Source organism: Myodes glareolus, chromosome 16, assembly GCF_982192425.1.
Source record: "Myodes glareolus chromosome 16, mMyoGla1.1, whole genome shotgun sequence".
NCBI lineage: Eukaryota > Metazoa > Chordata > Mammalia > Rodentia > Cricetidae > Myodes > Myodes glareolus.
In genome coordinates this window covers 50574442-50592147 of record NC_142041.1, presented here as the reverse complement: position 1 = coordinate 50592147, position 17706 = coordinate 50574442, and the positions used below count along the sequence as shown (strand labels likewise).

The following is a 17706-nucleotide window of genomic DNA, read 5'->3' as shown; positions in this document are numbered from 1 at the left end:
AGCTTTTTCCAAACATGACCTGCGTCTGTGGACACTAGTAATTTTCTCTCTGGTTAGTGTGTTCTGTTGTAAGCATTCTGGCTGATGAAGTAATCCACCAGTCAGGTTAGCCCAAGTCAGTCCTCTGCTCTGGACTTTCCTGTTTCTCACAACTGTATTTTCTACAGTTGTTTTAAGCTTAATCCTCTGCTATTGCACTAGTTAGCATTTTATATAGCATCTCGGTGTGTTTAGACCAGAATGGAGATGCAGAAGATACTGCTGTATGTTTTTAGATTAGTTTGTGCTCTTTTGGTTTGTTCCACATCTCCTTTTTCTATCAAAATGCTGAAATACAGAAGCTGCCTATTGAAAAATGAAGACCTGCTGGGTTGCTTTGCCCAGACTTAACACAAGGACAGGAGCTTAGCCCTACCTCAACTTGACGTGCCATTCTTTGTTGGCACCCGTAGGAGGCCTGCCCCTTTCTGAACAGAGGTGGAGGAGGGGTGACAGAAGGGAGATAGGCGGAGCGTTTGGGAGAAGGGGGGAGGGGAAACTGCAGTCAGGGTATAGAATAAATGAAATAATTTAATTTTTAAAAAAAAGGAAATAAATGAAGATCATTGCCTGGGTTCACTACTTCAAAACAAAACATTCCTAAATATAAACCCTGCTAAAACTATTCTGAAAAAGACGCAGGACCATTTGCTGAAGGAAAGTAAGCTTGCTACCCCAACGCCCCGTGGGTGGAAAAGAAGTGACCTTTGAGACATGCACAACAATATAAGGGTTAGAACTGGGTTTCCTGCTTGTCAGTGTGCATGGAACACACCTTTAATCCCAGCTCTTCGGAGGCAGAGGCCAGCCTGGTCTACAGAGTGAGTATCAGGACAGCCAGGGCTACGCAGAGAAATCCTGTCCCAGAAAAACAAAAAAGAAAGAAAGAAAAAGAAGTTGATTTTCTAGGTTAGCAAAGACGTGTTGTCTGGCTTGCAGGAAGCCTTATCGTAAGGAATGTCAATTGCATCTTGCGTATCAGAAAGAGTCACTGGAGTGTTGAGTGAGTTAATACAGGTCATATTTTGTGATCTTAGTGTTAGCGCTCAGGTTTTGGATGCTAGAACATTGCTATACTAGAAAAAAGGAGTTGTGTATTCGCCTTCTTTTTTGCTCTATTTAGAGGAAGCTGGAACCAGGGCTTTACAAGTACAAAACAAGTGTTTGTTTTCCTTGTCCGTATTGACAGGGCATAGCTCTTTGGTGAGGATGTGTTGCAAGCCAGTAGAGATGGCTTGAAACCTGCGTGGCTGCCTGGGATCTTCTTAACGGTTGAAGGTTACAAACTGGTCTAGATAGTCTGGACATGTAAAACCCTGTGTGACTCCCCTAGAACATTTCTTCAGGCATAGTTTGAAACAAAGCCACAGTTTAAAACTGCCTGTTGGCTGTGGTTTGCTATACTGTTATCAAATTCTGATAAACAAATTTTAAAAAGTTATTAATTTAGAGCTAAGCATTGATGGTGCATGCCTTTAATCTTAGCACTCAGGAGGCAGAGACAGGTGGATCTCTGTGAGTTCAAGGTCAGCCTGACTACTGAGCGAGTTCCAGGATAAGACTCCAAAACTACAGAGAAACCATGTCTCGAAAAACAAAAAACAAAACAAAATATTAATTCAGAATTATCTAAAAATTTCTGAGAAATATAGCCTAGTTGGGAGGTTTTTTTTTTTTTTTTTTTTTTACTATTTTTTGCTTTTTTTTCCTCCCACATCATTTTTCTATCAACCTGACAAAAGTTTGTAAATGTATTTCTCTTGGAATACTTCCTAAGTTAGAAATGAAAATCTTGTTTAAACTCTGTTTCAGGCCGCCTCATTTCAGCGTCTGTACCTGAAAGCAGCATGTGTGGTTCAGACACGTGGATGGGTGCCAGCTCCTGCTCTTCCTGTGTGTGCTCCGTGACCATTCTAGCGAGGGTGAGTAGCTGGCCACGAGTCAGATGCCAGGCAACTGAGAACTGCCCTAACAAATACTGCTGTGGGTATAAATTAAATCCTGTCATTTGGTCTGTGATGTGTATTGCAGCTAATTATGTTGGTCTGAATTAACTGTCATCTCAAAAAACTGTATTCCCATAATGTAGAATCTGCATGTAGCATGTTTGGGACAGAAGAATAATTAAAAACAGGGAACATAGGAATGGGGGTTGGCATAACATGTAAAAGTGCTTGCGGTACCTAACAATAGGAGGTTGTTTGTTAACATGTCAGGGCCTCAGATGATTTGGGGTAAACGTAATATTTTAATAGTTCACATGCATTTTCAATAACTAATTTTAAAAGTTCAAGGATTTTGTATTTCTTGAATTTTGGTTATTTTATATAAAATACAGCTTTGGGGTTCACATTTCTTCCATTGTCTTATGTCAGCAGTTTGTTCCCCCTTTAGCATAAAGTTACGAATACAAGTTTCTTACAAATTATATTTGGTAAATTGTTCATGCCAGAGATGATATTTCTAGTTGAAAACTTGCATTTTCAGTTTCATTTTGGGAAATGACATTGGGGATAAAGCCTCTTTGTTGCTGTATCCATGCTTTTTTTTCATTTATTTAAATTATTTTACTTCACCAAGCCATTCATTTTGTAGACCATCCTTCAGAATTCATGCATCTCACTGAGGACACCTGACCTTTCGAAGCTTCATAACTCACGACTAGATGTCACCAGTCTTTCCCATGTTAACAGTTCTGACCATGTTTTATTATATGTGCCTTCGGCGCCGAGCCAGGACAGCTACGAGAGGAGATATGATGAGCAGCCATAGGACTGTAGTATCAAACAGCCGGACTTCCCCTCTCAACGCAGAGGTGGTCCAGTACGCCAAAGAAGTGGTGGATTTCAGTTCCCACTATGGCAGTGAGAATAGCATGTCCTATACCATGTGGAATTTGGCAGGTGTGCCAAACGTCTTCCCAAGCTCTGGTGACTTTACTCAGACAGCTGTGTTTCGAACTTACGGAACATGGTGGGATCAGTGTCCTAGTGCCTCCTTGCCATTCAGAAGAACACCATCCGATTTTCAGAGCCAGGACTATGTGGAGCTTACTTTTGAGCACCAAGTCTATCCTACAGCTGTTCATGTCCTGGAGACCTACCATCCCGGAGCAGTCATCAGAATCCTGGCTTGTTCGGCAAATCCCTACTCTCCGAGCCCCCCAGCTGAAGTAAGGTGAGACTGGTTTTCTCATTGCTAATGACCCAAGTCATGTGGATGGAAGTGGGTTGTGTCAGCACTGGAGGTGGTTTATTTCTGTTTTCTTTTTGGCGGCATCCTCTTAAGGCTCTTAAGAGGACTATGGTTTTGAGATTTATTTTCTTAAGGTCCTGATGAAGAAGAGAGATCAGTTACATGAAAATTTAGTACATGTTTTTTACCTAGAACACCACGAATTATAGTCATAGATCGTGTTGTTGCTTGTCACAGAATTCACCTGTAAATGAACAGGCATAGTTTAACACTGTGGGAACTGGGTGCAGTCTCCATGGTCAGTCGCTATCAGTGCTTCTAAACTGAGTTGCAATCCAGTGTCATGCTAATTGTTTGAAATACTTTTAAGTGCAATCAAGATAGGCCTATAGAGTGATGCCTTAGGAGGTTAGCCTTGATGGTAGGTGAGTGCTTTCCTGGTCAGCACAGTCATTTAAAAAATAAATGCTAACTTCTAAGGAATTGTTGTGTTCCTGCAGCAGTCTATTTATATATGATTAATCTGTGGAGCAGCTCCCCTAACTCTTGCTTTTATATAATTCCTTGAAGCGGTGATAGGCTAGTTGTCTAAATGTCCATAACATAGTCCTCCATACATGTGCTCTCCAGGTACCTGCAATCCACCCTTTCCCCTCTTGTAAGGTTTTCTTTGTATCATTTCATTTCTCTGTGCAGATACAAGGGAATCAATACATTTTGTATTTTTCTTTGTCTACACAATAATTACCACTCAGGTCATTTTGTATCTGGCTTGTTTCACTCCTGAGCAGTATCCGTGAAGCAGAATGCTCATGTGTTTCTTTCTTATAGCTGCATGAAATGTGTCTCACCTGTGTATCCAGTTAACTACTCCTTAACTGAGAGGCACTTAGCTTTTGCCAGTCTTCTGCTATTATACATTAATGCAGAGAATAAAGTTACCACACATGGCTTTCTTCTTCTGTCAGTCTTTGTGGGGGATAGAGTCTCAGAAGAAATGCTTGACCAAGGGGGTACAGATTTGTATTGACCAAGGGGGTACAGATTTGTATTTTAATGCATGGAGCCAAACTTCCCTCTAAAGGGTCTGTACTTGTTTATATTTCCACAAGAAATGTGAGTTTGGACATGCTTTGCCAAAAGACTTGCAGTATTAATAAGTTTCATAGTTTCACAATTTATTAGGTGAAAAGGTTACGCTTTATTATCTTTGTTAAAATTCTTTCGTTGTCTCTGAGGTGGAATATCTTTTCCTATATCTAAGAACCATTTATATAACCTTTTCCTTGGATTATCTGATCATTGTTTTGTTTATTCTTCTGTTACTTATTGATCCTTCAGTTTTCAGGTCTTTATGTCAATCTTAGTTATGCATTCATTAACCACAGTGTCAGTCATGATCTGTGTTATTCTGAGTGTTTAGAATACATCAACAGCATGTGCACAATAAAATCCTTTGCCCTATGAGCTTATTCTAGCTGACAGTGGTTCGTAGGACCTTTTTAACTGGTACCAATGATCTATGGAACCCGAGATGCTAGTGTAGGGGAAGCAGAGTGGAGAGCAGTTCCCAAGGCTTGGATCTCTGTCCTTAGTTCTAAGGAAAGTTCCTATCTTGCCAGGAAACAGTTACAGAGGTCAGCTCAAGTATTGTTGGAAACTGCTTTGATAATTTTTTGTGTACAATGTTGTTAATGAAAATACAAAACCATCAATGCTTTATATATAGGCGATTTCCTGAAAGAAAAAAGTCAAGAATTTGGATCTTTTCTCATATGAGAATTATTTATAATATTGTCATTCTTTGCCTTTCTTATAAAATTGTTTGCATTTTTAAAACTGTGAACAGACTTGAGTTCTGTGGAACACGCACAGCTTTTTCTCTGATCCCAAGCATTGCTGCATAGTTGATTAGATCGTGTAATTTTAAAACTTAAGTTGTAGATGCCTCTGATTTGCTTTACTGATTATTTTTTTAGCTTTATTCTTTAGAAAACTTGAATGAATATTAAGAGAAAAGGAGTCTGCGGTATTAGAAATGTTGTTTTGGTTTGGTTTTTGGAAAGAGTTTCATTCTAGCCCCAAGCTGGCCTGGAGCTCAGAGCAGTCCTCCTTCCTCCTACTCCAAGTGCTGAGCTTACAGACATGAACCTCCACATGAAGCTCAAAAAAGGCTTCCTTAAGTTTCACTGATTGTGAGCTTAATAGATGCTTCATTGTCTAAAAACAAAATGAAAAGAAAGGTACCTACAGTTCTGCTCAGATTCAGTGACTCTTGCTATTTTGGTGGGTTTCCTTAGACAGTGGGAAACATTCATTGGGCATCCTTTCTCTACTGGAAACAAAGCACACAAAGATGGCTTTTGTTCTGAGCTTATAGGCTATCCTGGAAGAGGCTGTGACATTTTTGGGGATATGTGCTGGCCAGAGGAAAACCTGATGTGTGTGGGGCTCTGGGAAGTCTAATCTAGTAGTTTCTTCTTCAAGAAAGTGAACTTATGCGGGCTGAGGGTAACTCCATCAGGGCTAAGAACAGTAGAGAAAAATATCACCTTCAATGGTGAGATCAGTGTTTGAAGAAGTGAGAAAAGCCCGAGCTATTGGGGGCTGCAAACCTCAGAATGATTTAAGTTCTACCCAGGGTTTTCTGGAATTTGAGTTCTCAGAGCTGTCTTGGCTGTAGCTTTCCAGAAGCTACGGGAAGATTCCTACTCCTGTGCAGTTTTTTACTGTGGACGTGTTCTGGGAGCCACCAGCAAGGAGCAGGGAAGCTCAGATGTGTGTGGTGTGGTGATGAGCGGTAGGGATGGAAGGGGACCGACAGACACTGGGCTTTTGCCGCTCAGGAGCACATGATAGTTCTGTGAACAGGTGGCAGATGAAGGTCCCAAAGAGCAAAGTCAGACTGTGTGGTGGATGGATACAAGAGGAGATCAGAGTGGGAGAAAGGAGTCAGCTACTGTGAACTCGAATACATGATAATTGTCAGACCACTTACTTTCTAAATACGTAGGCATTAGAAGACAAATGAAATAAGAATACCATTTATCATCAAATTACTACCACTTACCTCAGACGAGCATGAATCTTGAATAAAGAAGTTTTACAGTTATTTGTGTGCCTTTGTATGTGCATAAAAAGGTAGTTCCCTTTCTCTTGGGGTCAGGAGAGCTGTCATATCTTGGACTGTTGCCTCTTGTTTTAATTGACCAGTTAGTTTTATGACCTTTAGGAGTTTAAACAGACACTTAGGTAGAATGTGTTGGAGTAGTCCAGGAATTGTATGCAGGGAATGAACTTTGTACAGTCTCAAACATTCAAAAATTTAAAAGCCATGCTTTCCTATTTTTTGTGATTTTCATTATTTGCCAACAGCATAGGAAGTTATAGGCAGTTCTGCTAGATTTCAGTGTCTTTTGGACTTTTTGCCTAGTGCCTTCTTAAAAGGAAAAGAAAAGAGATAGTACACAGTGACCTGTGGCTGAGGACCAGAGAATAGACTAGCTTGGGTTTCCAGTTTGGAAGAAAGAGAAAGAAGGTTGGGAAGAAAACAAATTTGTGTCATGCTAAATAAACTGAAATTATATTATTTGGGGATAAAGCTTAGAGATTTGTTTGCTTTTTGAGTGCTCAAAACACTTTTAAAATGCAGTGAAGTTAGGAGCGCTGCAGAGGCTGCCATGGGAGAATTTGCTGCCAAAGGAAGTTGCTTAAGCAGCAGTTTCATGGACTGCCAAGTCCAGTTCTCTTGTCCTTGTGGCTCAAGGACCGTGATTTTATCATGAAGTCAGAACTGGCAGACCTTTCACAGAGAATGGCCGCTTGTTACTTCCCAGTTAGCGATGGCCTGGACTGTTTAAGTACAAATGCAAGGTCTTTTATTGGATGTGTTTTGCTTTTTAATCTTCAGAAGAAAACCTTCTAAGGATAACAGATAGAGGGGTGATTATTATGGTCTATGAACTATAAAAGTTCCTGTTACTGTTCCTTGTTTTTTATAGTTCTTGATTTCTCTGGGGATAAGTTTACTGGAATTCCCATGGAGCATTCCACTTCGGAACATATCCAAAATCATCTAACCAGAAACAGTAGTATTCCCATGGCTACTGCAGCACTGTTCATAATAGCTCAGATATACAATCAGCCGAAGTGCTCACCAACAGATGAACTGATAAAGAAAATAGGGCATATATGCTCAGTCGATATTAGACTAACAATAAATAAGAATAAAATTTGGTCATGTTGGAAGTATATGATCGACTTTTTGATTTTTTTTATTCTGCAGGGGTTACAGTTAAAAGATTGCCTTGAGTCTCAGAAGAGACTTTGAACTTTGGTCTATTAGGCAGTGTTGAGACTATTTTAGACTATAGGAACTTTTGAAGTTGGTCTGAATGCATACTTACATTGTGATAGGGCTATAAGCCAGTGGGGTCAAGGGAATAAAATGTGATAGTTTGAATAGGTAAGGCCCCCAAAGGCTCATCTATTTGAATGCTTTGTCATTAGGGAATGGCACTGTTTGAGGGGGATTAGGAGTTTTGGCTTGTTGGAGGAAGTCTGTCACTGGGGGTGTTGGGGTTTTAGGCCCAGTGGCACTCTCTCTTTCTGCTGCCTGCCAATCTAGATGTAGAGCTCTCTGCTCCTTCTCCAGCACCATTTCTTCCTGTGTACTACCGTGCTTCCTACCATGCTGGTAATGGATACATCTCTGAATTGTAAGCAAGCTTTCCTTCATAAGAGTTGCCATGGGCATAGTATTTCTTCACAGCAATAGAACATTGACTAAGTGAATACATACCAGTTTGTCTATCTGGGTCTGAGATAACTCGTACAAGATGATTTTTTTTTCTAGTTTCATCTATTTTCCTCAAAATTCATGATTCCATTTTTTCAAACAACTGAGTAATAATCCTCTGTGCAAATGTACCATATATTCTTGATCAATTTTTCTGTTGAGGGGCATCTAGATTGTTTTCTATTTTCTGGCTATTATCTATAGATCATCAGTGAAATATAGTTGAGCAAGTGTTTCTATGGGTAGGATGAAACATTCTTTGGGTATATGTCAAGAATCATAGATTCCCGTTTTCATGAGAAACCATCACACTGATTTTCATAGTGGCTGTACAAGTTTGCACTCCCACCAGCAATGGAGGAGTTTTCCCTTTGCTCCACATCCTCACAAGCATGAGCTATCACTCATTTTATTGATATTAGCCGTTATAACAGGTGTAAGATACAATCTCAGAGTAGTTTTGATTTGCATTTCTCTAATGACCAAGGATGTTGAACATTTCTGTAAGTGTTTTTTAGCCATTTGAGATTTATCTGTTGAGAATTCTCTGTTTAGAATTGTACCCCATTTTTAAATTATTTTATCTGTTTTTTGATATCTAGCTTTTTGAGTTCTTTATATATTTTGGATATTAGCCGTCTGTCAGACGTGTAGTTGGTAAAATCTGTACCTATTCTGTTGACTGCTGCTTTTTCCATATGACAGTGTCCTTTGCCATGCAGACTTCTCAGTCATGAGGTCTCATTTATTAATTGTTACTGTTACTGCCTGTGATAACAGTGTTCTCAAGAAAGTCTTTTTCTGTGACAGTGAATTTGAGGCTGTTCCCCACTTTCTCTTCTTCCCAGTTTAGTTTATCTGGCTTTATATTGAGGTCTTTGATCCACTGGTTGTTGAGTTTGTGAAGGGTAATAAGTATGGACTTATTTGGATTCTTCTACATATAGCTATCCAGTTTGACCAGCAACATTTGTTGAAGATGCTGTCTTTTTTTTTTTCACCCCAATGTGTGTTTCTTTATAAACATATGGTGTCCACAGGTGTTTGGATTTATGTCTGGATTTTCAATTCAATACCATCGATTGATGTAACTTTTTATGTCAATACCATGCAGTAATTGTCACTGTAACTTTGTAGTACAGCTTGAAATTGGGGTGGTGATGTCTCATGCAGTTCTTTTATTATTCAGGATCATTTATGCTATCCTGGTGGTTTTTTTCCTTATGAAGTTGAGAAGTGTCCTTTCAAAATCTGTCTTTCAAAGAATTGTGTTGGAATTTTGGTGGAAATTAAACTGAATCTGTAGATTGCTTTTGTTAAGATGGCCAGTCTTACTGTATTAATACTACTGATCTAGGAGCATAGGAGAATTTTCCATCTTCTAAGATCTTTAATTTCTATCTTCAACGACTTGACATTTTTATCGTAGAAGTCTTTGCTTCCTTGGTTAGAGTTACCCCAAGCTATTTTATATTATTTGAGACTATTGTGAAAAGTGTTGTTTCCCTGATTTCTTTGTCTACTTATCATCATTTATATATTGGAGGGTACTGTTTTTTTTTTATTACTCTTGTATTCAGCTACTTTACTGAAAATGTCTATCAGCTGGTGGATATGTAAACTTTGGTGAAATTTTTAGGGTCATTAATGTGTATACATCTACAAATAAAGAAACTTTGACTTCTTTTTTACCAATTTGTATACCCTTGATTTCCTTGAGTTGTCTTAATGCTTTAGATAAGGCATCTATGTATGGAGAGAGTGGACTAACATGTCCCTGATTTTAGTGGCATTACTTTGAGTTTCTCTAATTTAAGTTAATGTTGGCAGTAGTCTTATTGTAAACTGCCTTTATTATATTTCGGCTTGTCCCTTGTATGCCTAATCTCTCTAGGAATTTAATAATGGAGGGTTTTGAATTTAATTTTAAGAAATTTTTCTATATCTTATGAGATGATCATGTGGTTTTTGTCTTCAGTTTGTTTATATGATGGATTACATTTATTGATTTATATATGTTTAACCATCCCTTAATCTCTTGGATGAAGTCTACTTCATCATGAAGGATGCTTTTTTGCATTAATTAATTTACTTTTTAATTGGTTTTTATTGAACTCTACATTTTTTTCTGCTCCCCTCCATGCCTTTCTCCTCCCCCCTTCAAACTTCCCCCAAGGTCCCCATGCTCCCAATTTGCTCAGGAGATCTAGTCTTTTTCTACTTCCCATTAGATTAGATCTATGTTATGTCTCTCTTAGTGTCCTCATTGTTGCCTAAGTTCTTTGGGATTGTGATTTGTAGGCTGGTTTTCTTTGCTTTATGTTTAAAAACCACTTATGAGTGAGAAACCGCCACATTGATTTCCAAAGAAGTTGCACAAGTTTACATTCCCACCAGCAATGGATGAGTGTTCCCTTACTTCACATCTTCTCTTGAATAAGCTATCATTGATGTATTTGATCTTAGCCATTCTGACAGGTGTAAGATGATATCTCAGAGTTGTTTTGATTTGCATTTCCCTGATAGCTAAGGAAGTTGAACACGTCCTTAAGTATCTTTTGGCTATTTGAAATTCTTCTGTTGAGAATTCTCTGCTTAGTTCAGTACACCATTTTTTAAATGGATTATTTAGAATTTTGATGCCTAATTTCTTGAGTTCTTTATATATTTTGGAGATTAGTTATCTGTCTATCTGTAGGGATGGTGAAAATCTTTTCCCTTTCAGTAGACTTTTTTTTGTCTTATTGACTGTGTCCTTTGCTTTACAGAAGCTTCTCAGTTTCAGGAGGTCCCATTTATTTATTGTTGCTCTCAGTGTCTGTGCTACTGTGGTTATATTTAGGAAATGGTCTCCTGTGCCATGTATTGAAGACTACTTCCCATTTTCCCTTCTATGAGTTTCAGTGTGATGAGATTTATATTGTGGTCTTTAATACATTTGGACTTGAGTTTTGTGCATGGGGATAGATATGGATCTATTTTCATTCTTTTACATGTTGACATCCAGTTATGTAAGCACCATTTGTTGAAGATCTTTCTTTTTTCCATTGTATAATTTTAGTTTCTTTGTCAAAAATCAGGTGTTCATAGGTGTGTGGATTAATATCTGGGTCTTCAATTTGATTCCATTGGTAAACCTCCTTGTTTTCATGACAGTACCAAGCTGTTTTCATTACTGTAGCTCTGTAATAGACCTTGATGTCAGTGATGGTGAACCTTCTGTAAGTTCCTTTATTGTATAGGATTGTTTTGGCTATCCTGGGTTTTTCGTTTTTCCAAATGAAGATGATTATTGTTCTTTCAAGGTCTGTGAAGAATTGTGTTGGGATTTTGATGGGGATTGTATTGAATCTATAAATTGCTTTTGGTAGGATTGTTATTTTTACTATGTTGGTTCTACGTATCCAAGAGCATGGGAGATCTTTCCATTTTCTGGTATCTTCTTCAATTTCTTTCTTCAAAGACTTAAAGTTCTTCTTGAATAGGTCTTTCACTTCTTTGGTTAGTGTTATCCCAGAATATTTTATGTTATTTGTGGCTATTGTGAAAGGCGATGTTTCTCTGATTTCCCTCTCAGCTTCCTTATCATTTGTATATAGGAAGGCTACTGATTTTATTGAGTTGGTCTTGTATCCTGCCACATGACTGATGGCATTTATCAGCTGTAGGAGTTCTTTGGTAGAGTTTTTGGGGGTCACTTATATACTATCATACCGTCTGCAAATAATGAAAGTTTGACTTCTTCCTTTCCAATTTGAATCCCCTTGATCTCCTTTTGTTGTCTTATTGCTATAGCCAGAACTTCAAGAATTATGTTGAAGAGATAAGGAGAGAGTGGACAGCTTTGTCTTCTTCCTGATTTTAGGGATATCGTTTTGAGTTTCTCTCCATTTAATTTGAAGTTATCTGTCGGCTTGCTGTATATTGCTTTTATTATATTTAGTTATGTTTCTTGTATCCCTGATCTCTTCAAGACCTTTATCATGAAGGGGTATTAGATTTTGTTGAATACTTTTTCAGCATCTAATGAAATGATCATATGTTTTTTTCTTTCAGTTTATTTATATAATGGATTACATTGATAGATTTTCATATGTTGAACCAGCCCTGCATCTCTGGGATGAAGCCGACTTGACCATGGTGGATGAATTTTTTGATGTGTTCTTGGATTCGGTTTGCCAGAATTTTATTGAGTATTTTTGCATCCATGTTCATGAGTGAGATTGGCCTGTAATTCTCTTTCTTGATTAAAGAAACTAATCTTTGTATGGTTTTGGTATCAGGGTAACTGTAACCTCATAAAAAGAGTTTGCCAATGTTCCTTCTGTTTCTATTATGTGGAACACTTTGGGGAGTATAGATAAGTATATGTTCTTCTTGGAAGTTCTGGTAGAATTCTGCACTACTACCATCCGGTCCTGGTCTTTTTTTGGTTGGGAGGTTTTTGATGACAACTTCTATTTCCTTGCACATTATAGGTTTATTTAAATTGCTCACCTGGTCTTGATTTAATTTTGGTATATGGTATCTATCTAGAAAATTGTCCATTTCTTTTACATTTTTCAATTTTGTGGAGTACACGTTTTTATAGTATGACCTAATGATTCTCTGAATGTCCTTAGTGTCTGTTGTTATATTGTTAGGTATTAGGTTTCTTAGGTCCATTTGATTGGAAAACCTTTTCCCAACCCTTTACTCTGACATAATGTCTGTCTTTGAGGTTGAGGTGTGTTTCTTGTCTACAGCAGGAGGCTAGATCCTGTTTTCGTATCCACTCTCTTAGCTTGTGTCTTTTTATAGGTGAATTGAGTCCATTGATATTAAGAGATACTAGTGACCAGTGGTTATTAACTCTGGTTATCTATCGGTAGTAGTGTTTGTGTGTTTCCCTTCTTTGGATTATGCTGGTTGGGGTTATCAGATATCTGTGGTTTTTGAGTGTAGTTAGCTTCCTTGTGTTGGGGTTTTCCTTCTAGTATTTTTTGTAAGGCTGGGTTTGTGGTTACATATTGTTTAAATCTGGGTTTGTCATGGAATATCTTGTGTTCTCCATCAATGGAGATTGAAACTTTTGCTGGGTATAGTAGTCTTTGCTTGCATCTGTGGTCTCTTAGTGTCTGCAGCACATCAGCCCCAGGACCTTCTGGCTTTCATGGTTTCCATTGAGAAGTCAAGTGTAATTTTGATAGGTCTACCTTTATATATTACTTGTACTTTTTCCTTTGTAGCTCTTAATATTCTTTCTTTATTCTGTATGTTTTGCATTTTGATTATTATATAACAAGGGGACTTTTTTGATCTAGTCTGTTTGGTATTCTGTAAGCTTCTTGTACCTTCATAGGGATATCCTTCTTTAGGTTGAGAAAGTTTTTTTTCTATGATTTTGTTGAATATATTTTCTGTGCCTTTGAGCTGGAGTTCCTCTTTTCTATCCCTGTTTTTCTCAGGTTTGGTCTTTTCATGGTGTCCCAGATTTCCTAGATGTTTTGTGATAAGAATTTGTTGGATTTAATGTTTTCTTTGATCAATGAGTCTATTTCCCCTGCAATATCTTCAATACCTGAGATTCTTTCTTTTATCTCTTGTATTATGTTGGTTATACTTGTCTCTGTAGTTTCTGTTCGTTTGCCCAGATTTTCCATATCCAGAATTCTCTCGGTTTTTGTTTTCTTTGCCTCTATTTCAGTCTTCAAGTCTTGGACTGTTTGCTTAACCTGTTTGATTGGTTTTTTTGGGGGGCTTTCATTGAAGGATTTATTAATTTCTTCCATTTTTTGTTTGTCTTTTCCTCCATTTCTTTAAGGGAGTTTTTCATTTTCTCTTTAAAGGTTTCTATCATTTTCATAAAGTTACGTGTTACGTTTAAAGTCATTTTCTTCTGCTGCTTCTGGGTTAGGATAATCAAGTCCTCCTCTTATGTGACCACTGGGTTGTGGTGTTACTGTGTTGTTTTTTAGGTTGTTGGATGAAATGTTGCATTGGTGCTTACTCATCTATTCCTTCAAATGAGGCCGGCTATGTCATTGCATCTTGGTCCAATCCTTGCAGTGCCTGTCTGAGTGTTTGGAAATTTTTTTGGTCTGCTATGTACTGTCAATGTCTGTGTCTCAAGAAGCCTCTGAGGTTTCTCTAAGCCCGCTCTTTTGTTTTCTCTCCTTGTTTGCTCTCTTTGTCCTCTCTCTAGGTCCCCTTAGTGTTGTAGCAAGCTCTTGGTCCCCTCAATATTATAGTAAGCTCTTGATCCTCTCTGTATTATAGCAAGCTCTTAGTCCCCTCAGTATTGTAGCAAGCTGTGTTTCAGAGTTCCACCAATGTTGCAGGATAGGCCGAGATCTCTCTAAATCATGTAGCCACTTAGTGCTGTGAATTTACCCTTTAGAACTTTCTTTATTGTGTCCCATAAGTTTGAGTATGCTGTGTATTTGTTTTCATTGAATTCTAGAAAGTCTTTAAGTTCTTTCTTAATTTCTGTCTTGACCAATTTTTCATTCAGTAATGAGTGGTTTAGTTTCCATGAGTTTATAAACTTTTTCCTGCTGTTGTATAAATACTGGGTATTATTTCAGTTTTCTTGTATCTATTGAGACTCATTTTGTGCCTGAGTTTGTGGTCAGTTTTGGAGAAAGTTTCTTGAGGTCCTGAAAAGAAGGTATATTCTGGTATGTTTGGGTGAAATGTTCTGTTACTTTGGTTTATAGTGTCAGTCAGCTCCAGCATTTATCTACTTAGCTTTTGTCTGGGTGACCTGTCTGTTGACCAGTGTAGGGTATTAAAGTTTCCTCCCACCATCAGTGCTGTGTGTGTGTGTGTGTGTGTGTGTGTGTGTGTGTGTCTGTGTGTCTGTGTGTCTGTGTGTGTCTGTGTGTGTCTGTGTGTGTTAGCCAAGGTTCTCTAGGGTAGCAGAACATACAGAATGAATCTCTTTATTTGTGTGTGTGTGTGTGTGTGTGTGTGTGTGTGTGTGTGTGTTTCCCTTTTTGACATTGCTTGTCTGGGATTATTTATTTTCTGTTTTCTTATTATTCATTTTCTCTCTTTTCTGTAGTTAATCTCTTTTGGTTAGATTTTTTTCTTTTAGCATGGCTGCTTTTGTATATAGATCCTGATTAAATTTGATTTTATCATGTAATGTGTTATTTTCTCCATCTATGGTGACTGAAAGTTTTGTGGGTATAGTAATCTGTGCTGGCAACGATAGTTTCTTATAATCTGCAGCGCATCTGCCTGAGGCCCTTTTGTTTTCAGAGTATCCACTAAGAAGTCTGCTGTAATTCTAATTTAATTAATTTTTAATTAATTAATTAATTTTAGGTTTTTAGAGCTGACGTTTAGGAATGGGAATGGGCCAGGAGGAGGTTGTGGGGTCTGCTTAGTTTTCTGAGAATGGGGGCAGAGAGGGAGGGGAGGCGGCTGCAGGTGTTGTTATGCAGAACCGGGCATGAGATGTGGGTTTTGGAGGAAAGAAGACTTGCGTGGACATGGGATAGTAATAGAAGTGCATTGGACATTCCATTGGGATGAGCTTAGACTCAAACTAGTTATAAATGTGCTGTGAAAATCATAAGGACAGTTTGCTGGAGAAGTGGGAGTCCTTTTGTGAGGACAGGGGAGGATTTTATTCTTTTGTTAATTGTTAGATACTTGCTACAAATTAAGGATATGGGTATGGCTAAAAGAATAATGAAATGGCAATTCAGGATAAGGGCATATGCGACAGTTTCCTGAAATCTGGACAGAATTTAATGACTGAATTTCAAAAACAGGAGAACATTGTTTGAAGGCTAAGGAGATGGTTCAGTCAGTACAGTGCTGAGGACTGAATGACAGTCAGTGTTCATTCCCAGAACACTGCCGGGCATGGTGGTGTGCACTTGTGAGCTCAGTGTGAGCAGAAATGGAGACGCTGTTTAAAAACAAAACAGAATAAAGTGGGTGGTGATTGAGCAATGATACTCATGGTTATCCTCCCGCCTCCACACACACATGCACTCCTATACACAAAAGGAACATGGAATTTTGAGTTTGTAAGAGGCTAGTAACAAAAATAGAAATGTTGGAGAGGAGACCTTTGTTAAGTAAAAGGATCAGCTTTGCTTCTAACTTGGCTGAGAATGTGCACAGCGGACAATTTGTCCTCTGTGTGTCTTCTCTCTGTGTTTATTGTTTTGTAATACTGGATTTGGTTCTTTAGATACCTTTAACTACTGATTCTCATCTTTAGCCAGTGTGAAATTCTGGGGAAAATGCAACCAAATTTCAAGGGCTTGTCAAAATATTTTAAGTAGAGATATCTGACATTTAGTATTTTTAATTTTTAAAAATATTTTTGAAGTGACTATGTTTGAGTCTGTTCACCTTATTCATTCCTTTGTTTCATACTGTATGAGTTGGGTCAGGGATGCACCCTAGCAGCACCAGCAGACCTCATTCTAAACTGCAGCGGCGTTTCTTTCTTTGGCAGGTGGGAGATTCTTTGGTCAGAGAGACCTACGAAGGTGAATGCTTCCCAGGCTCGCCAGTTTAAACCTTGTATTAAGCAGATAAATTTCCCCACAAATCTTATACGACTGGAAGTAAATAGTTCTCTTCTGGATTATTACACCGAATTAGATGCAGTTGTGCTCCATGGTACGAAGGACAAGCCCCTGCTCTCTCTCAAGCCTTCCCTTGTTGACATGAATGATCTAGAAGATGACTATGAAGAAAAGGACGGTTGTGGAATGGATGGCCTTAACAAAAAGTTTAGCAGTGCTGCCCTTGGGGATGGACCCAATAATGGGTATTTTGATAAACTGCCATATGAGGTAAGCCAAAAGTAGTTGCAATATTGGATATAGCACTACAGAGTTTTAGTGCTGGAATGACTGCTTGCATTGCTAGGTATCAGCATTGGTGAGACATATAAAACCTGATATGTTAGAGATTTCAGTATGGAAAAAAACTTACGAAACTTACTTTAAATAATTTTCCTTTTGTTTTGGATTGACTTCAGAGACTCTGGATAAACTATTAAATGTGTGTTGTTCTGTCAGTATTCAGTCAGAACCCAGAACATACACCAATAATAAACTGTAGTTAACTTTTCTTAGTGGTGTATTATAGCAGTACATGCTTGACGTTGTACCTGTTGGATTGCAGATCAGTAGGTGAATGATTATTCCACTGAATAACCACAGCTTCCCTGAGGTTCATTTTCTTTACCAGCTCTAGTCTATATTCAAACTATAAATTTTGATCTAGATTGACCCAGTGTTCCTTTATTAGCAATACCTGTTTGATATCTAGTTTGAAATCTTGTTTTCAGTGTGTCTCTTTGGGACTCTCTATGGTTATTTGTTCTCCCTACCTCTAGCCATCAAATGCCCAGAGTGTTCTGTAGAAATGTGATGCCAACTGTTTCTAATGCCCTGGAGTCGGGTGGACCTGACATTTATGTCTTTTTTGAAAACTGTGTTGTTACAATGAAATGTGATCTTTTTTAATGATAATTTTCGATCCAAATAACCCATCTAGATATCATTCTTATAAATAGATGGGCATTTTACTTTTTAGTATAATGGTACTAGTAGCTAAACTTGCATGGAATGATTGATTAGTCAGCCTCTTGAATGTCAAGGAGTCATAGCACCTCCATCTGTTGAGTAGTTAAGAGTTAGGCTGCTATGTAAAGTGGC

The 17706-nt window shown here is 38.2% G+C and overlaps 1 protein-coding gene across 4 annotated transcripts in view; it reads left to right on the top strand.

Moving 5' to 3' along the window:
• Positions 1-17706, top strand: part of Fbxl4 (F-box and leucine rich repeat protein 4) — a 74630-nt gene that overhangs the window by 9585 nt on the left and 47339 nt on the right. For 3 of the 4 annotated variants that reach the window (XM_087897218.1, XM_087897215.1, XM_087897216.1), the window contains exons 2-4: positions 1852-1961; positions 2635-3216; positions 16494-16836. In XM_087897218.1, the coding sequence (XP_087753344.1) occupies positions 2705-3216; positions 16494-16836 (855 nt within the window). In that variant the 5' untranslated portion in view covers positions 1852-1961; positions 2635-2704. Of the gene's footprint in view, positions 1-841; positions 861-1851; positions 1962-2634; positions 3217-16493; positions 16837-17706 lie in introns of those variants that run through there. The other variant, XM_087897217.1, reaches the window with a different exon arrangement.